The sequence below is a fragment of the Macaca nemestrina genome, chromosome 12 (genome assembly GCF_043159975.1).
Source record: "Macaca nemestrina isolate mMacNem1 chromosome 12, mMacNem.hap1, whole genome shotgun sequence".
Classification (NCBI taxonomy): Eukaryota; Metazoa; Chordata; class Mammalia; order Primates; family Cercopithecidae; genus Macaca; species Macaca nemestrina.
Genome location: NC_092136.1, coordinates 16,022,948 through 16,048,430, shown reverse-complemented (window position 1 = coordinate 16,048,430; position 25,483 = coordinate 16,022,948). Strand labels below are relative to the sequence as shown.

The 25,483-nt window shown below is 47.3% G+C and overlaps 2 protein-coding genes across 9 annotated transcripts in view; both read right to left on the bottom strand.

Annotated features, from left to right (window-relative positions):
• Positions 1–721: 721 nt before the first annotated feature.
• Positions 722–4,086, bottom strand: LOC105496054 (proteoglycan 2, pro eosinophil major basic protein). 2 transcript variants are annotated; one of them, XM_011766088.3, is made up of 7 exons: positions 4,003–4,086; positions 3,507–3,611; positions 3,291–3,360; positions 2,392–2,699; positions 1,928–2,059; positions 1,115–1,226; positions 722–894 (listed from the first exon to the last, which is right to left on the bottom strand). In XM_011766088.3, the coding sequence occupies exons 3-7, from the start codon at positions 3,346–3,348 to the stop codon at positions 836–838; spliced, it is 669 nt and encodes a 222-aa protein (XP_011764390.1). In that variant the 5' UTR covers positions 3,349–3,360; positions 3,507–3,611; positions 4,003–4,086; the 3' UTR covers positions 722–835. The 2 variants fall into 2 exon arrangements, with proteins under 2 accessions (XP_011764390.1, XP_011764391.1); XM_011766089.3 differs by lacking the exon at positions 3,507–3,611 and having other exon boundaries at positions 3,886–4,051.
• Positions 4,087–20,330: 16,244 nt separating this feature from the next.
• Positions 20,331–25,483, bottom strand: part of LOC105496055 (solute carrier family 43 member 3) — a 71,618-nt gene continuing 66,465 nt past the window's right edge. For all 7 annotated transcript variants that reach the window (XM_071074589.1, XM_071074588.1, XM_011766091.3 and 4 more), the window contains 3 exons: positions 23,322–23,508; positions 22,575–22,698; positions 20,331–21,285 (listed from right to left, as the gene is read on the bottom strand). In XM_071074589.1, coding sequence (XP_070930690.1) covers positions 21,181–21,285; positions 22,575–22,698; positions 23,322–23,508 — 416 coding nt within the window. In that variant the 3' untranslated portion in view covers positions 20,331–21,180. The remainder of the gene's footprint in view (positions 21,286–22,574; positions 22,699–23,321; positions 23,509–25,483) is intronic.

Here is a 25,483-nt window from a genome sequence, read left to right as displayed (position 1 = left end):
TTTGTGCCTATGTTACAAACAACCATATATCCCAAGTGCCAGGGAACTACGTCTTGTATTCCCAGGCCTCATTCAGAGTCTGACACACGGCAAGCTGTCTTATATCAGGTTTCCCCAGAAGGAGATCCTGAGACAGGGAGTTGCATACAAGTGTTTATCTGGGAGTTGCAGAGAGTAGGAAGGAGCAGAGAATGCAGCTGAGGAAGGGAAGGCAACCCATAAAATGCATGAAATAAGGCCAACTACCACAGCAGGCCACTGGGAAACGGTGCCCAATACATGTTAGGTTTATTCCACTTGAGGGGTCGGGGATTGGGGTACTTATACATTCATTCCTGAGAGTTGTGGACTGTTCTCAGGGACATGTTAATTTCCTTACATATCAAACCAACCACAGTTCTGGGGTTGGAGAGAGAGAGAGAGAATGCCTTTGAGTACAGAGACGCAAACTGGGCCATTGGGAGTCTACCTACAACCTTGAAAGGCCCTAGCAGCACCTATTTAGGTGCCCAGTAATGAGATGTTCTATGAAAAGAGCCAGCTGAACCCATTTCTCCATCTCCAAAAGGCTCCATAGACCCAACTCCACCCTCCATCCTCCTCCTCAAGGAGTGTTAGCTTCTGACCCTTCTATGAAAGGTGTGGTGTGGGGAGAGATGATAAGGAAGAAGTTTCAATGAGGGCTAAGTAGAGTGGATCAGCAATCAGATGAGAAAATAAATCTGTTTTAGTAAAACTCATTTTATTGCAGGGAGGTGGAAGGAGAAACGGCAAGCAGAGGAGGGGAGGCAGCTGCCCAGGGGAGGATAGCTCTGAACTGCTGGCTGGGACCAGCTCAGTAGGAACAGATGAAAGGAAGTCTTCTGAGGCAGTGGGCTCGACGCCAGTGGCCTCCTGTAAAGGCAGAACAGAAAGGGACTTTCAGCCTCTTGTCCACCCCAATTCAACCCACAGGAGGGCCTCTTCTCCCACCCACACACCACTGTGGAGTCGAAGTATACAAAAGACCCAGGAAACCTCTCCCTCAAAGGGTCAGGCTCTTCGTAGCAACTCCTCCTTGGGGCACTTCCCACCTCCCAGACCTTTCCATCGTTCATCCCCAGCCCCACCTCACCTCGGGTACACAGGGACACACAGTGACCACCGCGGGACCAGGGCTGGTGAGCAGCCCAGTACGCAAAGTTCCAGCGGCTGCCGTCAACCCACTGAAAGCGTCTGCAGCGACCCTGGAGAAAGCAAGAGGGGAAGAAGGGATGGGGCAGAGGGAAGGCAGAGAGGCAGATCTGGCCCTGTATCTGCCAGCTCCTCCTGCTGCCCACTGGGCAATGGGCCCTTCCCTGCTGGACCATGATGGGAACTGTCCTGGTCATCTGAAATGCTGATCCATGGCAATCATCACCATCAGATTCTATGCATCCCAGTGACAGGCTTATCCTTCCAGCCCTAACAAAAGGTTGGCAACAGGGGTTGCCAACTCATCCTAGAGATGAGGAAGCAAACTCACGGTCTTGTTTTTATTTATTGTTATTTATATATTTTTTTGAGGCGGAGTTTCGCTCTTGTTGCCCAGGCTGGAGTGCAATGGCTTGATCTTGGCTCACCGCAACCTCCGCCTCCCAGGTTCCAGTGATTCTCCTGCCTCAGCCTCCCGAATACCTAGGATTACAGGCATGCACCACCATGCCCTGATAATTTAAGTTACGTAGATAGTGAGAGATGGAAAGGAACTTATACCCAAACCTCCTGATTCTAAATTCTTAGCTCTTCCCTGAATGCCCAGGCAGCCCCCTCGGTGTTGTCTGTGGGTGTCCATCTATCCCCGGTTCGTCTGGAGATTATAGAGGAGAAAAACAGACAAATCTGCCGCAAGTTCAGTACTGGCTGAGATCAGCAGGTGCACACCATTTAGTGTTCACACCTCTCTTACCGAGCCTGTGATCCTGCCTCCAATCCAGACTTGACCCTGGTTGAGCGCTCTGACTGACCACTGGATTCGGGAATTAGTATTGAAGTTGTGGATGGAAGCCAGGTTGCCCCTGTAGCACCTCTGGCAAGTAAACTGCAGGGCAGGATAAAAGACAAAGAATGGAGCATCCTTCCTACATGAATTCATGTGGGTCTTGAGTTCCCACAATTCATGTCCTCCCTCCCTGCCACAACCATTTAAAGGTTGGAGACCAAAATGCCACCTCTGTTTCTAGGTGGACTTCCCCTCTTACCCCAACACCTCTGTGAGGCTCAGGTTCTACTGAGCCCTCACATCTACTGAGACAGGGCCTCTGGGACATCTACTGAGCCTCAATGGGGAAAAGAGCCAGTGATAGCAATGCTGGAGACATGTCCCACACCCCTCCCATGCTCCCGCCTCAGCCTCAGCCACAGGTCACTCACCCAAGCTTGGTTAAACGTGTGAGGACTTCTCACCAGGAGGTAGCGGCAGGTCGGGCACCCAGGGATGCCCACCACTTTTACTGTGTCCTCTTCCTCAGGACATGTAAGGTTTTTGTCTACCATATCTGGGACTGAGATCAACTTAACAGCCCCATCTTCCTTGGAGGCATCTTCACTTCCAGAGCCCCCCTCCTCCTCTTCCTCCAGCTCCCTGGAAAGGATCTCCTCCACCTCCTGTTCTGGCATCTCCTCATCCTCAGGCAGGGTCTTAGCACCCAAAGTGCTCTCAAAGGTGGAAGTCTCAGGCCCTGGCAGGGAGGATGGCCAAGTGTCCTTCCTTCACATCTCCCCTTGTTCCTCCCCAGAACCACGGACAGCTCCCACCTTGCCCTGGGCATCAGAGTGCTCAACCCTGCCTGGGAAGAGGAACCCGGAACCCAGTCTCCATGAGGGGAACCCAACATGCCTGACAAGGTCAGGGTGGTTAAGAGTATGGACTTAGAGTTGGGCAGTCATGGGCTTGGGTACTGGTTCTATCATCCACTAGCTTTATTTATTCATCTGTGAAATGGGTATACAATACCACCTACTTCATGGAGATGCTAAGAGAGTTAAAGAAGAGAAGGCATGGAAAGTGCTGTGTACCCAGTAAGCTCAAAGTAAGCATCATGGAGAAAGGACAAAATTGGGGGTGTCACAGCAAAACCAAGACCACAGACATAACAGAGGCCCTGAAAAATTCTTTCAACTCATGGCCATAGGGTCCCCATCCCTTTAAGCACAAAGAAATTCAGAAATAGAAGACGATCAAAGAAGGGGGTGGGTGTGTAACTCTGATCTCATTTACTATAGAAAGGAAAAAAATGGAGAAAGAAAGACTGAAGGCAAACAACACTTACTCAGATGAAGAGCAGAAACTGCCCCAAATAGAAGAGCCAGAAGTAGGAGGAGTTTCATCTTGGCTTTATCCTGCAATGGAGAACACAGTTTGTCATTGACACACACAGACACACACACACACACACACATCACAATCACGCCATTAGGGGACTGTGGGAGTCAGGTGGAGAAAAAGAAGGCCTGAATAGAAATCGGGATGGGCCAGAAAATCTCACGCCACGCTCAGCTCCCGATGCTCCAGGATCCGGGACACAAGGACCTCTTTCCAAACAGGACGCAGCAAACCCTGAGGGGTGGCTGAGGCTGGCTTTCCTTCAGGCCTGGAAGTAAAGAAGGAACTATTACACTTGTTTGTTTGTACTTAATGGGTCCCTCAGAGTCTATGACATAAAAGAGGAGGGAGAAGCAATGATTATTGGCTTTCCTAGGAACACACAGGACTTAGAAGGTATGTCCCCTCCTCAAAGCTCAAGAAGCCATCCAGGCTCTCCTTCATGTCTCCACCGTCTTCCCCAGCCAAGGAGCGCTTTCACATCCCACAGAAGGAATGTGCAAGGCAGAGGATGCAGGCTGCCCCTGCCGACACCTCGTAACCTGAAAGCCACTGGTAGACCCCTGCCAGCCCTCCAGAAACCGTCAGCCACAGCTAGGGACCTCCTGGGAGAATAAACTGTCGCCAGCTCCACCACAGCAGAGAAAGCACTCACTCACCTAGAGACCTTCCTGGGTCTTTAGATCTTCCCAAAGCCCAGGTCCTTCTCGGCTCCCTCTCACAAAGACATCTTATATAGAGGCCTTGGAGGAACTTCCCCCAGGGGGAGAGAGTTTGCCTGTGTCAGAGGGAGATAGCAAGGCTGATAAGGACCATTTCATCACTTCCCTGGGGAAGTCCACTCATTCAGTGAAGATTTCTCTCCTGGTACCTCCTTCAGGAACCCAGGGACCATCTGCAACAGCCCTGGGCAATGGTTCTTATCCTGGTCTGCACTTCAGAATCGCCTTGGGTGCTTTTCCAAAATACACATCTCCCCTGCTTTACTGGTGTTTTGAATTGCCACAAACATTTTGAGAGCAAATCTGTCCATATCTATTAGAATAAAAAATGCACATTTGATCAGTTTCACTCTTTGGAGACCATCCTTTAGACATAAAAGCACCTATAAGTAAGAAAACTTTTACAGAGTTGTGTTATTGCTTGTCTGTTTGTAGAAATGAAAGCAATCTTGAGATCCATCAATCGGACACTGAATAAAATGTGTTATCTCTCTTCTACAGAAAGTTATATGGCTATGAAAAGAAGAGCTGGACCTGTATCTATAAACCTGAAGAGATGTGTGCGTGACATTATGAAGTGAAAAAAGGCAAGATACTGAGGAAAGTATTTAGTATGTGAATAGTTTTACAAGGAAAACAAACCCACACAGGTGCTTATCTGTGGGCGTCCTTATGTGGCCATTGATGGAGGGAATGCTAAGAGGAATCACACCAAATAGTTGACCTTGTTGCCTCCAGAAGCAGGGGAGGAGAGGGAAGAAAGCGGGAGGCAGATTGTTGTTTATCCTCTTTTTATAACTTTGCACTTCTTCAGTGATTATGGCAAATGTGTGCTGAACCTGTAATTTTGAGGCTGCCTTAGTAAATATTTTTTAAAATATGCAGATGCCCTGACCAGAAACTTCTGATTGGCTAACAGGTCTAGAGTGAAGGTCAGATGTCTGCATTTTTGCTTAAAGTTTCCCAGCTGATCGTGATGGAAGATGGGTCTAGGAGTGACTGTCCTGAGGATATTCAAGTACAGGAAATGTTCACATACGTCTAACTGCTTTCCTTCTGAATCACACCACTGAGTTGGCCAACCTACCAGCCTTCATGTGGTAACATTTACTGAACATTTTTAAATGCCATGCATGGCAAGCGGCTGGATGCAGTGGCTTCTGCCTGTGATCCCAGCAGTTTGGGAGGCCGAGGTGGGCGAATCATTTGAGGTCAGGAGTTTGAGACCAGCCTGGGCAACATTGCGAAGCCTCGTCTCTACTAAAAATACAAAAATTAGTCTGGTATGGTGGTGCCTGCCTGTAATCCCAGCTACATGGGAGACTGAGGCAGGAGAATCACTTGAACCCAGGAGGTGGAGGTTGCAGTGAGCTGAGATTGCACCACTGCACTCCAGCTTGGGCAACAGAGTGAGACTCCATTTCAATCAATCCATCAATTAATCAATAAAATGCCATTCATGGCAAGTATCACCTCATTTAGCCTCTTTTTAAAAACCTAGTGAGGTAGGTGGTTGATACCCCATTTTCCAAGTGAGAAACTCAGGCTCTGTGTGGCTCCTGACCCCCCCGCAACACTGCCCTTATTGGATCAATGCCCTGTATACACCCTTTTGTAGCTCCAAGGGCTTGTCCTTATCACAGTCATTTTACTTTTCTTGTGAGATTACTTGGTTAATGGATTAACATCGGTCTTCCTTCATGATGGAGAAGGCTGCATCTCTTTACTCACCATTGTATCCTTGGTGCTTAGTATAGTGCTGGGCACATAGTAGGTACTCAATAAACATATGTTGAAGTAATTAATGGTTAAGTAACGTGGTCAGGTAAATAACAGGGTTAGAATTCAAATCCAGTTCTTTCTGGCACCAAACTTCTCTCCCCTCCCATGTGTCTGCTTATGTGTCAAAAATGATGCTGTCCAGGTGGAGATAAAAACAGAGCGAAGCATAGATCCTGTATTCAATTTGCTTACAACCTAATTTGTAAGATGAGTAAATCGACGTCAAACAAAAGGAAAAGGGTTAAGACCAACCTAGGAAACACCCTCTGCTAATTCAGAAGGAAGTCCATCCATAGTAAAAGAGAGCAGAAAAGGCTCCATGAACCAAGGAGCTGATTCCTACCTGGATGGAAAGGTGCAACTAAAAGGGAAGGAAACAGGCATTTCAAGTAGAAGGAACAGCTTGAGCAAAGATGTGGAGGTTGGACAACCTTGGCGTATGCACAGGACACTGTTATTGCCTTCATAACTAAAGTTAACAGTACACATATTGGGAAGGAATCAGAAAAACAAGGAAGGATGCATTTCATCTTGAGCCGAGGATGGAGATAACCGTCCACTGTCTCCATTGATTTAAAAGACAGAAGCAGAAAAGGACAGACTCAACAAGAGCCTCGTCAGGAGCTTCGAGCTGGGTTCTGCCCACTCCCATCTGCAAGCCCTCCCCGCAGGGCCTCTTTGGCAGTTGGACAGAGGATTACCATCAGAAGGTGATGAGAGGGAGCCCATTCTTGGAAGCCAGTTGACTGCTCAGGGACACTCACCCCTAGGGAAGTCTCTCTTTTAGGTCACACAATCCAGGATCTGAAATCCACAGCTTAGCAACCCTGAAAATTTCATTTCATCAACATTCACTGGAAGTATACAGCAGTGTCTGAGAGGGTGGGTTCTGGAGTCAGACAGTCCAAGTCAGACTCAAAGTGACTGGGTCTAGCTCTTAATAGCTGTGTGTCGTGTCCCTGGACAAGTTCGTTAAACTTTCTGTACTTCATTATCATCATTTATGAAATAGAGATGACAATACCTACCCCACGGGGTAGGGTGAGAAATGAATGAGATAATTCACATGTAGCATGCATGCTGTGAGATGCCCAACCACCTCACCCCTTTCTGTGGTTTCTGGGATTCCATTTCTTATGGATCTTGGTGGAGGGTAGGCCTCTCATTTTTTAAGACAAAAGTGCCTAATAGATTTCCAGCTTCCTTTGCAGCTAAGGCATATGACTGGGCTCTATCAAAGAGAAGAAGTGTCTGTTCAAGACTTTGAATCTGGAGCTAGTGACCAAAAAGATGGAGGCCAAGAAGGCCTCTCTCTGGCAGTGGCGTTGGCAAGATTGAGTACCTGGAGTTGCAGTACCCACAGAGGCACTGCAGGATACATTGATCCAGGGTCTGAGCCCTACAACATCCTGGGTGCCAGCCACAAGGTCTAGGTCTCAGCAGCAGTGGGATTCTCCCTAGACCTGTTCTGCAGCCTGACTTTGGCTCCATGTCTGGTTTTCTGGCCCTTCCTGCAATTTCATGAGCTACTCCATTTCCTTTCGGTCCTGGATTTTTCTACTCAGATCTGCCGTGAAGAGTTTCTGTTGCCTGCCATTAAGAGCCCCGACTGATGCAGCATTTAGCTCAGGAACTGGTATTTAGTTATTGCTTAGTAAATGAATGCTACCCAGGGTCTTTGGGTGTGACCGACATTAATCAAACTCTCAAGAGACTGATGTCTACTTCTGGTGCCAATGACATAAATGAGGTTGAACTGTACTCACACGGGGCCCACTTGCCCAGGCTCTCTGATAAGTACATTCTCTCTCTGCATCACAACTATGGTGTGCTCAGGACTTGAATTTTCAATAGGAGCAAAGAGCTGGAGGCCTTTGGGTCCGGTGCCTTTGAGCAAGAGAACTGATACCCATCATCTCCATTTAATCCTCGGCCCTGCCTCCTTCCCCAAGAAATGTTGACTCAACACTGCAGGATCCTGAATCTTAGGCATCCTCCTTTCTAGCCCTAAAGTTACTACAGAGGCTTGGAGGTTCCTCAACAGACTCAGTCAATCCTCTCCATACCAGCACTCCCAAAGGGGACCTGACAGATCACCACTGCATTTAGTCTTTTCTGATCTCATTCTCGGGGACTTGTGGGAGAGTGTGCTATAGCCCCTGGTACAACCTGTCTAGTGTCAGACCTGGCACTGAGGGATCTGCTCCTCTACAAGGGTAGGCTGCTGCAACAGGAGAAAAACGTGTGCACCAGGCAGAGCACAGATCACCTTGGAGATGGTGCCAATACCAAGGAGCTCTTGGGATGCCCGTCGCATGCCCAACCCCCAACACATGGCAGCTTAAAGACTAAAAAAAAATCACAGCTCTAGATACGCAGCTCACACTATTTAGCCCTCACCTCCACCTGCATCCCTCCCCACACCCTGCAGCAGAACTTTTCAAACTGGAAACTACGAATAGGCTTCAAGGGACCATGAACCCTGCAATTATAGACAACATATGGTGTGATGTTTCTAGGGTGAGGGTCCAAACCCTCCATGAGATTCTGTGATGACTTCCCAAAAGGCAAGAGAACCTCTAACTTTACTGGGTGATTTTTTTCCAGAAGAACCAAGAATGACATCCCACTGTTCTTTACCAAAATAATTCTGCTTGGCCCTTTTGATAGGCAGGATTCAGTTGTCCCCTGGTGCGCTCTGCATAATCGCTGGGACTGTAAATAGGATGGATTTTACTCCTGTGGTTGTGTGATGTTACATGCCACAGTTGACTTTAAGGAAAAGGGACTGCCCCTGTATGGGTACGATCTAATCAGGTGATCCCTTAAAAGGCACAGGGCTCTCTTCCTGAAGTCAGAGATTCCAACCATGTGTGTGATTCAATACAAGGGAAATTCTCCATTGCTGGCTTCAAGGATGGAAAAGACCACGCACGTGGCAAGGAATGCGGGCAGCCTCAAGGACCTGAGAGCAGCCCTCATCTGACGGTCAGCAAGAAAACAGGACCTCAGCCCTGCAACAACCCCAGGGAACAGAATTTTGCCACAACCACATGAGCCTAGAAGAGAACCCTAAACTCTAAATGAGCACACAGCCCAGACAACATCTTGATTTTAGCCTCGTGAGACCCTGAGCAGAAAACCCAGCCACGCTGGGCCCACACTGCTGATGGACTCACGGTGAGCTAATAAACATGAGTTGTTTGAAGCTGCTAAATTTGTGGCAATTTGTTATGCAGAATAGAAGACTAATACAGCCCTCAAGGCCCATCTCCCTCCCATGGTGAAATTTACAGTGGGTGCAGGAATTGGCAGAGAAGGGTCCCACAAGAATGGGCTGAGCAGCTGCTGGAAAATAACCCAGGGACAGCAGAGAAGTAAGATGGACAGTGAGAAAGAGAGGTTTGATTCAGGCCAGAGATCTCACCATTCTCTCCCTCAGACCACAGGAAGCCAGGTGGCCCTTCTAGTTACAAGTTCTGATCCAGGATTCTCTCCCCGCCCTCAGAAAAGTGATGGACTCCAGGGACCTGCCCTCTGGGGCTGATCAACTGCTTGTTAGCTGGGCTTGGCCAATATCCTCACGGGGCAGATAAAAGCTGGTGAAAGTGCTAACACCACCGCAGGGGCGAGTGGCCCGGGAGATACGGACTGGGCTGTTGTTCTGTGAAATTGGCCTGGACAACAGTTCCCCATTTGGATGCCCCAATGATTGACATAGACCAAGACTATTGGCATGTGAGATCTGGAAGGCCCCTTAGAAACGAGCCAGCCCTGTCCCCATGCTCAGATAGGTTCTTCCTGCTTCCTCAGGAAGTGACATTATCCTCCTTCCCCTCCAGGGACCTCTGCTCCCAGAGACCATGAACATTCAGTGAGCTTAGAAGGAATATGACTTTGCAGTAATTGCCTCCCCTGCCCCACCTTCCACCTTCCCCAGTCCATCTACTTCTCCCCACCTCTGCTGCCACCTCACTAGCCCCTGTGACCATATTTGATAACATGTATCACAAGCCATTGTCCCCATGCTTCCCATTCAAAGTCTTCCCACATACTAGCAATTAACTCAAACCCATTACAACCATCTGCAAAGTCTTTCATGATCAGGCTCTTGTCTACCAGCTCAAACTCACTGGCATGCCAAGTGACCCTTGTCATACTGGTCCCCGCTCCATTGGCCAAGCTAAAGCATTTGTACTGGTTAAAAGTCTACCTCCTCAGACGAGCCTTCTCTGAGAACTCTTTCTAAAAGAAGCCCACCTACCCCATTCTCCTATTTGGAACTTTTGTTCCACGTCATCATATTTATTTCCACCAGAGCATTTACCAAAATGATACAATCTTGCTTTCTTACTGGTTTCTTGTTTATTGTCTGTCTCTTTCAGAAATTAAACTTCATGACAACAGGGACCTTGTCTGTCTCGTTCACGGCCCTATAACTTACCCAGATCATAGAAGGAGTTTTTCCATTACATCATGAATTAATTAATCAATTGACTAATCAACTTGAACTTTACCCCCTGGAGAAAGTTTAACTGTGTTTAGGTCAGAGTACAAGTCTATTTATTTCGATTCTGCAGGTATTTTCTGAGCCTCATCCACCATGCACACTAGCCTCCGCCAGACTCTGGATCATCCATTCATTCATTCATTCAATAAATACTTAAAGAGAACCTCTAGCTTCAGGGAGGTTTAAGGTAGCTGATAAATAAGGCAAACAGGATGAACATATTAGTAAAACAGGGCAATATATTGAGGAGACACTCAGAAGTGTAGAACTAACATTAATGGAAGACACACACATTTTCAGTGCTGCCAGGATCACATAAAGGGCAAGGGTAGGCAGAATAAGGCTTTCTTGAGGAGAAGTGCTTATCCTGGGCTCAACAGACTGACAGACAGGATAGGATAAGCAGAGGAGAAGTGGGATGGCATTTTTGGGGGCCAACCATGTCCTGGTAGTGCTGGAATTTGAGCCAGGATATGGATGATTTTGTGTTTCTTGGAGGTTAAGTCAATGAGTGAGCGGGCTTCTCTGATTTGCACCAAAGCCAAGCTCCTCCAGCAAGCAGTGTAGACTCGCTGACCACTTCCTCAACACCCTCTTCCTCCTCATACCATAGCAATCTTGTTTCTGTTATCCCTATTGCTCCACCAAAACTGCTTTTGCCAAGGTGCCCACTGACCACCCCATTGCCAAACCCAACAGACATTCTTCAGTTATTATTCTACTTGACCTCTGCAGTAGTGATACCTCTTCACTTCCCCCTTCTTAAGAACTACTTCCCTTCTCAATAGCCTTTGTGGCCATTCCCTCCCAATTTCTGTTGGCAGGCTCCTCTTATTCTTCTGGATGGTTAAATATTGGGCATCACCTGGCTTCTTGGTGCACGTCTTTCCCAACTCTGCACACCCTCCACAGGTTATGTCATCTCTCGTGGCTCAAGCTACCAAATATATACACAGGTCATTCCCAAGTCTTCATCTCCAGCCCCAGGCCTGCTTCTGAGATGCACTCACACATATAATCACCCAAGATGCTTCTCCACTCCCATGGGCATTGTGAGTCCAACACATCTCAGACTGAGCTCAACACACAAACACACACACCACACACACACACACACACACACACACAAACCCGCTTCACTTTTTGTGGGCACTTTCTCAGAAGAAATCATCACCTTCCAACTAGACCTGCAAGGCAGCACCCTGGGCATCCTTCATCCCTCCTGCCCGTCATCCACACATTAGTAAGTTGTAGTGCTTTCTTCACCATCTCATCCAGCCACCCATCCCCATTTCCTCTGCCACTTTCCTAGTCACCTGCTGACCATTTTTCATCTGGATCATTTCAGTGGCTCCCAAATTACTTTCCCTACCTCCAGTCTTACCAACTCCTCCACCTCTGATGCACTGTCTACAAGCAGCCAAAATGAGCTTTCTAAAACCCAGAACTGATTACACCAGCACTTTCCAATTACTCCTTCTTGCTCTCGGGCACACTCTCTTTATGTTTTGGCCCCTACTTACCTAAACCTCTCAACACTGTGGACATTTTTGACTGGATACTTTTTTGTTACAGAGGCCTGTCCTGTGCGTTGTTAGATGTTTAGCAGCCTCTCTAATCTCTACCAAAACGGTACTAGTAGTACCTTCTCTGCTGGGCTGTGACAATTAAAACATGTCTCCAGACATTACCAAATGTCCCCTCTGGGGCAAAACTATGCTCAGCTGAGAACCACTTCTTGACAACCTCAGTTCTCCCCCTCACCACACACACACAGTGCTCCAATCATGTTGAACACCCTGCTGTTTTCCTAACGTGCCATGATCGCCCATATTTTGTCACATGTCATTTCACCTGCCCAGAATGTCCTTTCCTCCCCAACCACTGTGCTCATTCCTTTTCTTCATGGAAATTTCAACCAAGGATCACCTCTTCCAGGAAGCCTGCCTTGGCTCTCCCGGAGAAAGGTAGCAAGGAGACTAATCAGGGCTTCTCTCTAGTCCAGCCCCCTTCCCACCTCATTGTAGCAATCTTCTTGCTGTTTCCCCAGTACAGCCAGAGCCTTGCCTCCTTCACCTGTGCCTCTCTGGTCCTGCACAGTTCCGGAAACACAGTAGAGGCTCAATGCATGTTTGCTGTGTAAGTGAATAAATGAAGAAAAACAATTTTTGTTTAAGCCTGTCAAAGATTGAGTTGGGCTCCCTGAAATGAGATCTTAGGCAGGAATTTCTAGGTGCTAAGTATGTTAAGTGCTCCATATCATTCAATCTTCTAAACAACTTTAGGATGCAAGTGCCATTAAACTTCCTAAATTACAGACAAAAGACTGATCCTGGGAACGGTTAAGTCACTTGCCAGGCAAGTGTCAGAGCCAGGGTCCGAATGAAGAGGCTGCGTTCTTGTGCATGCCTCACTTCCCCGGGGTAGTGAATAACTAGCACAAAGCCATTTGCGTACAGTTCTTTAATGTAACTTACCCTTTGCTTACGTTCTTTGTGTGTACATTCTTTAATGTAACTTACCGTTTGGGTATGTACATTCTTTAATGTAACTTACCCTTTGCTTATGTTCTTTGTATGTACATTCTTTAATGTAACTTACCCTCTGTGTATGTTCTTTAATGTAACTTACCCTTTGCATACGTTCGTTAATGTAACTTACCCTTTGCGTACTGTTCGTTAATGTAACTTACCCTTTGCCTATGTTCTTTAATGTAGCTTATCCTGTAAGTTGCATGGGGTAGGTGATGATTTGGAAAGCACAAAGAATGTGGTCCTTGGATTTTAAAAGACCCTGGTTCCATTCTTGGTTCTGCTGGACCACCTTGGTAGTTCCCTCATCCCCCCCAGTCTCCTGTTGCTCATGTGTGAGTTGTTAAGGATGACCACCTCACAGATGTTGCAGGGCTTGAGGAGGACCAACTGAAATGTGGTGACTACTAAGTGCCTGAAACATGGTGCCCCCAACAAACAAACAACAATCCTGAATATTGTCCTATGTTAGGGATAGAAAAAGCAAGGCCTGGAAAACTTAAGTGGTGGTCCAAATTTTGCATGCCAGTAAATGGTGGAGCTTGGAAAAGAACTCTAGTTGTTCGTGAGGAGAAATTTTCTGAGCCTCTTCTACATAAATGCTCATTACCACGTGAGACACATCACAGTCCCCACCATCAGGGAACTAGAAGCTCAGAGTTGGGATTGTAGGTTGAATCTCTCTCTCTCTCTCTCTCCCCCCCGCCCCATGTGTCCAGTATTTATGAAGCCTCCATTCTGTGCTAAGTAGGGTACAAAGTTCTTAGGATACAGTAGGCAATAAAAAATATACAGTTACTGTCTGTGTGGAGTTCCCGAATGAAAGCCTAATGGAAGACACACCTGAATATTTTTAAAATCCTATGATGGTACATTAAACTGCAACTGTGACAAGCTCTATGCCAGAGAGGTACCTGGTGCTATGAAAACCAGTACTAGGAAACAGTACAGAAAGGAAGGGATATCTGAGCTGAGAACTGAGGGAACTATAGGAGTTAGCTATAGATTAGGTAGGATGCATTCCACAGAAACACAATAAAACTGTTTCACGGCCAGGCCTGGTGGCTCATGCCTGTAATCGCAGCACTTTGGGAGGCTGAGGTGGGTGGATCACAAGGCCAGGAGTTTGAGACCAGTCTGGCCAATATGGTGAAACCCTGTCTCTACTAAAAATACAAAAAAATTAGCCGGCGTGGTGGCGCATGCCTGTAATTCCAGCTACTCAGGAGGCTGAGACAGGAGAATTGCTGGAACCTGGGAGGTGGAAGTTGCAGTGAGCTGAGATCACGCCATTGCACTCCAGCCTGGGTGACAGAGCAAGACTCTGTCTCAAAAACAAACAAACAAATAAAAAACTGTTTCACTGTCATATAGTGTACTTGACCTGTAATATGATTTTGCATATGTAATAAAAATTAGTAACTGCCATTAATGAAGGACCTACTATGTGCCAGGGCCGAGCACTTTTCACGTGGAGACTTACGTATCCTTATTACTCTCTGAGGTGGGCACTATAGGTAGCAAACAAAGGCACTAAGATGCTTCATGACTCCTAAAATGACACCTGATCTGAGAACGTGATAACAGGACTCAGATCTGTCTGCCTGCACTCTTCCCCAGGCCAGGGCTCTGAAAGGAATTCATAGCCTCGCCCCTGATAACTGACATTCCTGTGCACTTGGATTCTCTCTGTTGACTGCTGGGGAGACAAAAGTATCGCAAAATTTGAATGTAAAGATTGATATTTTTCATTGACTTTGGCTTAAGATTTGGAGTAATTCAAAAGTCTTTTTTTTTTTTTTTTTTTTTTTTTTTTTTGCCTTTGAAGTTTTCCCATTCCAAATAGTAAAGAACTTGTGTTATTTTGTTAGGTGGAAACAAGCTAAGGCAAGTGCTTGCGGGGAGGTTTTCCATCCTGACCTATAGTAGTGGCATTCCAGACTCCACCAGGAGTGAAATGTGGTGCAAGCTCTGAAGGGCGCACAGATGTTACTAATAATACCTGCGGCCACACACAGCACATCTGCTACAAGCCAGGTGGTTGGTATTGATCACTCACTACATGCCAGGTCCTCTTTGAAGTGCTTGATGTTCGTCCAGCCACTCAATCCTTACGACTCTATAAAGTATTCCTATTGTTACTCCATTTTACAGATGAAGCAGTGGAGGTACCAGGAATCTAAGTGCCAGAGCTTGTGTTGGGAGGAACTGGAAGTTGGTCTTGGACAGTCCATTTCCAGATGGACTGTCCAGAGCCCAAGCTGCTGCTACCTTTTATTCCCAAGGTTAGTCCTTGCAACAAACCCCTGTGGTACCTATTTCCATTACAACTGAGGAAACTGAGGCTCAGGGTGGTTAAGGTCACACAGCTGGTCAGTGCCTGCAAAGCACAGAGCCTTTCCCACACACCCTACTGCTCTAGCCTACCTGCAGGCCTGGGAGGTGACACTGGACCCAGGAAAGAATATGCTGAGGGGCCTGTGCGCAGATGTTTGGAATTAGAACATAAAAACTCAAAATCGGGCCGGCTGCAGTGGCTCACGCCTATAATCCCAGCCCTTTGGGAGGCCGAGGCGGGAGGATCACGAGGTCAAGAGATCGAGACCATCCTGTCCAACATGGTGAAACCCTGTCTCTACTAAAAATACAAAAATTAGCTGGGCGTAGTAGCACCCACCTGTAGTCCCAGCTACTCAGGAGGCTGAGGCAGGAGAATCACTTGAACCAGGAGGTGAAGGTTGCAGTGAGCAAAGATTGTGCCACTGCACTCCAGCAAACAAACAACAACAACAACAACAACAACAAACACCTCAAAATCCCTGAAGAGTCTGGTGTGAACACAAGCCATGGTCCTGGGTTTAAGACTCACTCAGACATTGTCCTGTCTGTGAACTCCTTATCACCAAAGGACTGGAGCTTATTATGCCTGGAAGCCTGGATGGAAAATGTTCTTCCCAAAGAATGTCAGAGGAATGACTCACTGCTGTGCCCATGTCACACCTGAAGCATTTGAGAATCATCTATCCCCTGAGGGGCTGGCAGGAAAAAGGGCTCCTAGACATAACCACTGGGACCATCACTCCAAGCTTTGAATTTGGGAAGGATTGCTCGAGCCTGGGAGGTCAAGGCTGCAGTGAGCCATGATCTTGCCACTACAGTCCAGCCTGGGTGACAGACTGAGACCCTGTCTCAAAACAAAAAAAAAACAAAAAATTGTTGCAGGAGGAAGGCTCTTAGGGCAGAAAGATGAGATCTGTGCCTGTGGGTCGCTTCTCCTGCTTACTCCCTCTCGCCCATCTTCCCTAGAAATCATCTCTGATTCTCACAGAATAGAAGTGTTCGTGGCAGCACCTGGGCAGGACCTGCCAGCACCTTCAGCTAAAGCACAGTTAGCACCAGATTATGGATGGTGATTAGCAGGTGTGAGGTCGTTCTCTGGAATATCCTAAGGTGCTCTTTTGTGATAAGCCCACTTGACAACTGCTCGCCCGTCCGCTGAGTGTTATTATTATTTGTACTCTCTAGTCTGCTGACCGAAGCTGCCCTCTGGCTCACCACCATCTAGGACCCCTGCAAAAGCAGGGAAGGGGAAAGGGAGTAGGGGGTGGATGGGGATAAATAAGGTATGGCAGAGCCATGAGATGGAGTTGTGAGCAGCCATTTAAAATCATGGTTTTGGCTACTATTTGATTACATAAGGAAAAGCTTATGAGATAATTTTAATTATCACATACATCCAGTCAAATGACAGGAGGGAACATAGCAACATGTTAACCATGATTATCTCTGAGTTGTCCATTTAATAGTGATGTGTCTTTTTCACGCCCCTCTTTATTTTCTCATCTGTTTTACAATGATGTCTTTCTTACAAGAGAATAAATGCAGGCTGGGCATGGTGGCTCATGCCTGAAATCTCAGCACTTTTGGAGGCCAAGGCAGGAGGATTGCTTGAGGCCGGGAGTTCAAGGCTGCATTTAGGTATGATGATGCTGCATTCACCCTGGGCAATAGAGCAAGACCCCACCAGAAGAAGAAGAAGAAAAGAAGAGGAAGAAGGAGGAGGAGGAGGAGGAGGAGGAGGAGGAGGAGGAGGAGGAGGAGGAAGAAATGTAAAGTAAAGGTAATGTCTAAATGAATGTGACCTTGCAAGTCAGACAGACCTGGTTTAAATACCAGCCCCACAATGCACTAATGGGTAAACCTGACTTTCTTCATCTGTGAAATGGGGCTGATCATATGCACTTCCCTGGGCTGAATAGGCTTAAAGGGGATCATCACACAAAGTTCCTATTTCATGCTGTTTTCTGTTCCTTACACAGCAGGTGTTCTCCCCCGATGGAAGGGCCCAGGTTGGCACTGTGGGGGTGTGATGGGGGCCAATTCATCTCCAGTTCCTCTCTACTGAGGCTGGTTGCAGGAGAGAAGGGTTGCATTGGAAGCCCATTGCTGATTGAAATCAAAACTTGTGAAACCCCTGGGTTGCTTGCTTCCTCATTGGTTCCACTTGAGGAAGAAGTTGCAGGAGGTGCCAGGTACAGTGGCTCACACCCATAATCCCAACACGTTGGGAGGCCAAGACGGGAGGATCACTTGACCCCAGGAGTTTGACACCAGCCTGAGCAACAGAGTGAGACTCCCCAATCTCAATAAATAAATAAATAAATAAATAAATAAATAAATAAATAAATAAAAGATTAGCCAGACGTGGTGGCATGAACCTGTAGTCCCAGCTACTCAGGAGTTCAAGCAGGAGGATTGTTTGAGCCTGGGAGGTCGAGGCTGCAATGAGCTGTGATCATACCACTGCACTCCACCCTGGGTAACAGAGTGAGAACCTGTTTCAAAATAAATCAATCAATAAATAAAGTTGCAGGAGAAAGCCTCTCAGGACAGAACGATGGGAGCTTCGCATGTGGCCGCTTCTCCCACTTACTCTCCTCCTGCCCATCTTCCCCAGAAATCATCTCTGATTCTCACAGAAGTGTACTGTACACTTCCTGGGGAATCCAGGCATCTTTTCTTCCTTTAAATAACAGTTTTATTGAGATATAATTAACATACCATAAGTCCACCTGTTTTCATCACCCAAAAGAAACCCCTTCCTCATTAGCGATCACTACCCATGGCCTCCACCCAGGCCTACCCAATCATGAATCTACTTTCTGCCTTTACAGATTGGCCTATTCTGGAAATTTCTTTTTTTTTTTTTTTTCTTTTCTTTCTTTCTTTTTTTTTTTTTTTTTTTTTTTGAGACAGAGCCTCACTCTGTCACCCAGGCTGGAGTGCAGTGGCACAATCTTGGCTCACTGCAACCTCCACCTCCCAGGCTCAAGCAATTCTTGTGCCTCAGCCAACCAAGTAGCTGGGATTACGGGTGCATGCCACTACATTTGGCTAATTTTAAGTAGGGACAGGGTTTCACCATGTTGGCCGGGCTGGTCTGGAACTCCTGGCCTCAAGTGATCTGCCCACCTTGGCATCCCAAAGTGCTGGGATTACAGGCATGAGCCACTGCACCCTGGCCCGACATTTCATATTTAAATGGAATCATTAGCAGTTTCTTGTGTTTGGCCTTCTTTCACTTCGTCTAATGTTTTCAAGATTCATTCGTGTTGTAGCACGTCAGTACTTTTCTTGATTGCCAAATAATATCCCAAACATGGTACATTTCCTTTGTCCGTTCACCAACTGATGGACATTAGGCATCTTTTTTTGGTTTTAATATATCATCTGTAATGCTAACTGTGATCTGTTCAACCTACCAGGTGCCGAGCATTCGACCGAATTTGTAATCCTTACAACAGCCCAGAGAGGCATGTCTATTTCTCCCACCATACTGACAAAGAAGTTGTCCATCCAAAGTCACAGAGCTGATAAAGTAAGTGACAGAGCTGAGATTTCCAGAAGGGTTTTTTTCCACTGCACCACACTGCACCTTCCCTACCCCCATGTGTTTTTTCTGGCTCCTTCTAATTGGTTCTGAGGCCAAAACAAGAATCCACTCATTCAGTGATCATTCATTCAACAAGAATTAGCTGACACCATGTGGATGGTAAGCACAGATTAATTAGAGCCAGGTGAGACCAGACCTTGCCTCCTGGAGTTTGCTGCCCAAGCAAGGGGTGGGAGGGTCATGATGTGGAGGCAGATGCCAGTCACCAGGAAGGGTGTAACCAAGTGCCAGGGACTCAGACATGCTGGAAAGCCTGAGTAATGATTTTTGGAGAAGATGACATTTTGAGCAGGATCCCAGCAGACCAGATGGATTTCACAAGCTGAGGCAGGGTGAGCCGCCCACACAGAGGAACTGGTGCACACACAGACCCAGAGACCGGGAATCTTGGTCCACGGGGATGGGTTCTGCCCCTCTGTTGGTAGGAGGTAAAGAGGGCAGGGGAGAGGTTGAGATCACACTAGTGACAGCCTTGAATGTCAGGCTAGCATCTGGGTTTTTGTCCTGTGGGCAGTGGGGAGCTGCTGAAAGCTTTTGAGCAGGGTAACAAGACCAAATTCATCCATTAGATTTAGATGCTGCTCACAGACACCACTAGAACTCTGGTGTCCACCCTCAGACCCAGGCTCTTGGGCCCCTGGAAAGTATACCCCGATGCCTACAGGAAGAAGGAAGAGCTGGGCTTCAGACCCTTCTGCATCTTTATAGCCCCAGCACCCAGGACAGGGCCTGACACGTGGCAGGTCCTTGATAAACATTTATTGAATGAATGGATGGATGAACCTGCCTGCCAGCCCCCTGCCTTCCACCCCCATCCCTGCGCCTCCCACCGTTCTTCCCTAATCCCTCTGCTAACAAGGTGGGAATGAGACAGCTGGTGTGCCCCAGATTCTCCCATCCCACCCACCTGCCATCTCTCCTCCTGCACCCTCAACTTCTCCCTCTTTGCCTCCGTCCTCCCTGAGGGTCATGAGTAAACACAGGAGCAAACCCTCATGTGCTCCCACCACGTGCTAGGCAGTCGAAATGACTTTACACTCTCACCATCATGGTCAGAGATAAAAATGATTACCTGTACTTTGCAAGTGGGGAACTAGTGTCTCAGACTGATTAAGGGGCTTGCCCAGCTGCTGAGGGGCAGAGTTGAAACTCAAACTAGGACTTTCTGATTCCATCCAGTGCTCTAGCTGGGGATGCGGAGTGAGGGGTAGGGTTCTGCTGAAGGTTAAGGATGTGGAGAGGAAGAGGAAGCAGAGGGGTTCCTGGAGGAGGAAGTCTCTGGGCCCATGTGCCAGGACCAGCGGGGTGAATCATAGACAGGGTTCTCGCCCCACCTCTGGGCCCAGCTGCCACACTAGGATGTGTAGCCAGATTCCCTACGCTCTTCTCATGCCAGGGTAGGGCCTCCTCAGAAACACACACATACACACACACACACACACACACACACACACCCCAGCCCCAAAGCCTAGAGAGATGCAAACAGTAGTTGCCTTAGACACAGAAGTTTTATTTTTCTATAAAATTATTCCCCAGAGAAATTTTCTTTTAAATGCCCAAAGTAAATAACTTATATCCCTTCTTGAAGAGGAAAACATCCCCAAAGATAGTTTGTCAGAAATCCTTCGGTCAAGCAGGTCAGCTGGCTCCCATGGCCCTTGCAGTGGCCTGACTCTGTCACTGTCCCTAAAACCTTCTAGGACATCTGCTCCAGGAAGAACCTTCAACACCAAAACTCATCTCAATTTTACAGATGGGAAAAGTGATTCTGAGACCAGACCAGGGTCAGGCCAAGGTCATCCAGCATCAGTGGCTGGGCTGAGACTGGGCCCAGGCAACCCTGTCTGCTCCTCTTTTTCCCAGAGCTGTGAGTTCTGTAGCCAAGGCTGCACTCTTGAGGGAGAGCTGGGAAGTATAGCTGAGGCCAGGACAACCTCACTCTTCACCTGAAAATTTAACCCGTGGCAGAGGATCCAGGCACACATGGGCTTCAGAGCCAAACAGGCATAAAGAAGTAGGTGACACACTTCCTCCCCCGTGTCATCTCCCCTGGAGTCACCAAGGCTAAGTGCAAGGAGACACTCCTGTTTTGAAATAAAGAAGTTCCACATGCCTTTGCTTTGAGTCTGTGCAATATCAATCTGCTTGGCAACTGAGATTCTTTTCTTGCTGCTCAAACGTCCTTGTTAACAGTTAAATATGTCTTTGCGTGTGTGTGTGTGTGTGTATGTGTGTGTGTGTGTTTGCTGGGATAGGCAGTCTTTTGGGACACGAGGTCCTCAAAGGTGGAGAAAGATGAACAAAACCATCCTCAGGGCTGAAAAGTGAGGGCTTCTGAACTATGCAATTGCAGAGGGAGTTTCTTTCCAAGTGCGGCATTCCCGGTATACCAGAAAGGGGTGGACGAATGTCAGAAGAATGGCAAGCATGAACATCACATTTACCTGCAGGGAGAGCAGAAGTGAGGTGAAATCCAGGGATTCTGAACAACAGAACTGTTGCTCAATGAAGGAAGCACTGATCCATTCCATGACCAATGAAGGGACCAGAAGTCTACCGAGTTTATATTCTACTTTTCACCCAGACACTATGGTGCCCTGGAGGAAGGATTTTCAGTTACTTTTCATTCTGCACTACGGGGTGGGGAAGGGGAGGAATATTAAGCCCATTTCACAGGTAAAGAAACAGACGCCTAGCGAGCATTCAATGTCATGTTCACGGTCACATGTGAAGCTGGTAGAGGCACCAGCTAGAATACATATCTGATTACTTGGTCATCTGATGTCACAATCAAGTCATTCGCCTCAGATTTCAAGTTTAGTCTTTTGGCCACGCACAGTGGTTGACGCCTGTAATCACGGCAATTTGGAAGGCAGAGGCGGGTGGATCGCTTGAGGCCGGGAATTCAAAACCAGCCCAGGCAACATAGCGAAACCCCAGTGTCTATCAAAAAAATAAAAAATAAAATAAAATAAAAAGCTGGGCATGGTGGCACATGCCTGCAGTGTCAGCTACTCAGGAGGCTGAGACAAGAGGATCACTTGAGCCCAGGAGATCGAGGCTGCAGTGAGCCGAGATTGTGCCACTGCACTCCAGCCTGGGTGACAAAGCAAGACCCTGTCCCCAAAACAAAAACAAAAAACATTTAGTCTTTCTTTTCTCCAATGATGGACTTAAACTCCTATTCTACAGTTTGCTGCTCTTTTTTAAAAAAATGAGGCAAATAAGAGCTGTGCCGTGGTCAAAATACAGAATTCAAGGTTGAAAGACTTTTGCTCCTTAGCCAGTGCCTCTGAACACATAAGTAACCTCTTTGAGCCTCAGTTTCTGCAAAGAGCAGGAGAGTCATGCCCACTTCCTAGAGCAGGACCTCAGAGCATCCCTCCAAGTGTAAGGACACAGAGGTGAAAGCACAGAGCTCCTGTCCCTGGGGCCAACTGTGGAAACCCTGCGTGGGCCTAGGGGAGAGGCCAGGGTGGGCCCACACTCACCACAGGCAGGCAACACCTTTGAGGTCTCAGGATTTTGCTTGAAGTTTTGTGAGAATTTCCACCCTAGTCCAGAATGTCTGTTTCCTCACACACAAAAATACTTTTGCCCCAAATATTTGAATAACACACTCTTTGGGAAGCTGCGCCACGCTACATACCCAGGCCATCACAGCCAGATTTGGGGCAGCCAAGGCCTAAGGCCAAGGCCTCCTGCCAGGGATGCCCATCCTCCCAGTACTCACGTAAAATGGGTCATTCTGAAGGGGGCCTTTGATGAGCGTGAAGATGGGGAACTGGAGCAGAGACACCACAGCTGACAAGGCCATCACCAGCCCAAAGAGCTTGCCAAAGTGCTCCGAAGGGAAACTGGGGAGAGAAACCAGAGGAGTTCCAGTGAGCTTCAGGGACCCTCCCTCCAAGCAGGAGCCTGGCTTCAGGGGCCTCTGTCAGCTGCTTGTTCCCAGCTCCCCTGTCCTAGGCCTGCCCTCCACCCACACCTGTCTGGCCTTTCCCTCTTCACCTCTGCTCAGACATTTGACCCATAGAACCCAGAGAAGGCACATGCGGGGCCCTGGACAAACAGAGAGGACCCTCATGCAGGCTACACCAGGGAAGAAAAGACAGGCATGCCAGACAATGCACGTACTAGCAAAGGAAGTAAGACTAGAGTACTAAGGACACAAAGAAGGGAAGACACTTTTCCATCTCTTCCCTGGAGAACTGGAACAGAAGTGGGCCTCAGAGGATGAATACAAGTTCACCAAGTAGAAAACAGAGGGAGAGGGCACCGCAGATGTAAAGGCTCAAGTGCATGAATGTTCTATCCTTCCCACCGCCTCTGGTCTCACCCCCTCCACACCTGCCCCCAAACCCAGTCTCCCACACCTGACTGCTTCCAGGCCCAGCCTCACATCCCAACTTATTTACCTCCAGCTTCTCTTTGCCCCAGTGTGTCCCATTGCATAAGAGCCCGCCCCAAGGCCACTTACGCAATGGTGAGGAAGGCCGCGTTGCTCCCATAGAGGAAGGAGCGGCTGATCACTTGCAGGATGAAGGTGAGATACTGGAGAGGGAGGACGGGGACTGAGGCACAGAGGGCGAAGCCCAGGCACAGCAGGGATGTCAGGGCCAGCGAAGGCACCGTCGAGCAGAGAGCCACTGCCAAGGTGGAGGAACCTGGGCGAACAGAGAGGAAAAAGAGGGTCTCTGTAGGCCAACCCAACAGAAGTCAGGGAAGGGCCAAGGAAGACTGGAAAAGGGGGAGGAGCCACTATCCATTCACTGCCCCAACAGAAACCTGGGAGTCATCCTCGAATCCCTTCCCCACAGGCCCCACCTCAAATTCATCAATGATGCTGATCATTCACCTCCTACATACCATTCAAATGTGCCTACTCCTCTGCAACCCCACTGACTTGTCCTAGCTTTAAACCACCATTAACTCAGTCATGGATTACTGCAATGCCCTCCTTACAGGCTACACACATCTGCCCCTCCCCGCCCTGAACATGTGGCCAGATCCTCTTTGTAACACTACTGGTAATAGCAAAAGGCTGGAAACAATCCAAATAGCCGTCAGTACGGGAACGCTGCAGCAACTAGGTTGCAGCCATATAATGGAGACCCAGGCAGTGGTTAAAAGGCATGAGGAGAGGTCCCTGCTACACAGCACCCTCAGGATAGAGCTACACCAAAAAAAAAAACAAAACAAAACAACCCTGCGGAATAGTGTGTACAGTATACTACCTATTATCTAAAAGAGAGGGAGACGTATTGATATGGTTTGGCTGTGTCCCCACCCAAATCTCACCTTGAATTGCATCTCCCAGAATTCCTACCTATTATGGGTGGGACCTGGGTTGGGGAGGTAATTGAATCATGGGGGCCAGTCTTTCCCATGCTATTGTTGTGATAGTGAATAAAGCTCACGAGATCTGATGGGTTTATCAGGGGTTCCTGCTTTTGATTCTTCCTCATTTTATCTCGCCACCACCATGTAAGAAGTGCCTTTCACCTCCTGCCATGATTCTGAGGCCTCCCCAGCTATGTGGAACTGTAAGTCCAATTAAACCTCCTTTTCTTCGCAGTCTCAGATATGTCTGTAGCAGCAGCATGAAAACTAATACATGTATATACACCTACACAATGTTTATATTAAAAAACATAAAAATGGTTACCTAAAGAAGAGGAAAAGGGGTACAAGAAACAGAGAGGGAAACTAAACTTTTTTGAATATATCTTGTTTCACAGTTTTAGCTTTGGGAAAATGTAAATGTCTGATATGTAAATGTTTTACAAATACAATTAAATAATAATAGGAAGAAAACAAGTAAAACAATCTAAAAAATCGGAAACAAAATAAAATAAAATGAAACCAATGAACATAACTCTATACCAAGCTGGTAATCCTTAAAATACAGTAATTTGGCCCAGTGTGGTGGCTCACACCTACAATCCCAACACTTTGGGAGGTCAGGGCAAGCTTGAGCCCAGGAGGTCGACATTAGCCTGGGCAACACAGACCCTTTCTCTACAAAAAAAAAAAAAAAAAAATTAAATTAGCCAGACATGGTAATGCACGCCTGTAGTCCAAGCTACTTGGGAGGCTGAAGGGAGAGGATCACTTGAGCCGAGGAGGTTGAGGCTGCAGTGAGTCGTGATCGTACCACAGTACTACAGCCTGGGCAACAGAGTGAGACCTCATCCCTAAAAATAAAAAAGAAAATATGGCAACTTGACTGTACATCTCTCATGGGATATATCCTAAGGATGAGAAAGGAATAAGAAAGGACAGAAAAAAGGAAAGAAAGAAGTAGCAACAGTATTTAGCAATTGTACTGTTATCAAGTAACATCAATATTGCTAAAACCAGTAATTATATTTAAAATACTATATATGTGTATGTACGTGTATATATGCATATGTTAGGAACCAAGATTATCAGAGGAAGAGAAAGGGCTGCAAATGTAAAATCAAGGAAATAAAAATTCGAATAAAATATCAGTATTAAGTATTTATGATATTTTTCTTATCAAAAATTATATACATGTTAACTCTATCCAAAGCACAAAAGCAGTGACAACGCAGGAGCAATAAGAAACCTTGGCATCCAGACTGTAGCCTCTAAATACCATTTCCAATTAAAGAAACC

Coding starts and splice junctions, on each gene's coding strand:
- LOC105496054 (XM_011766088.3), bottom strand. CDS start 3,348: ATGAAACTCCTCCTACTTCTGGCTCTTCTATTTGGGGCAGTTTCTGCT. Junction 2,700..3,290: donor AGTTTCTGCTCTTCATCTGA/GTAAGTGTTGTT, acceptor CCTCCCTGCCAG/GGCCTGAGACTTCCACCTTT. Junction 1,227..1,927: donor GAGGCAGGATCACAGGCTCG/GTAAGAGAGGTG, acceptor TGCTTTCTCCAG/GGTCGCTGCAGACGCTTTCA.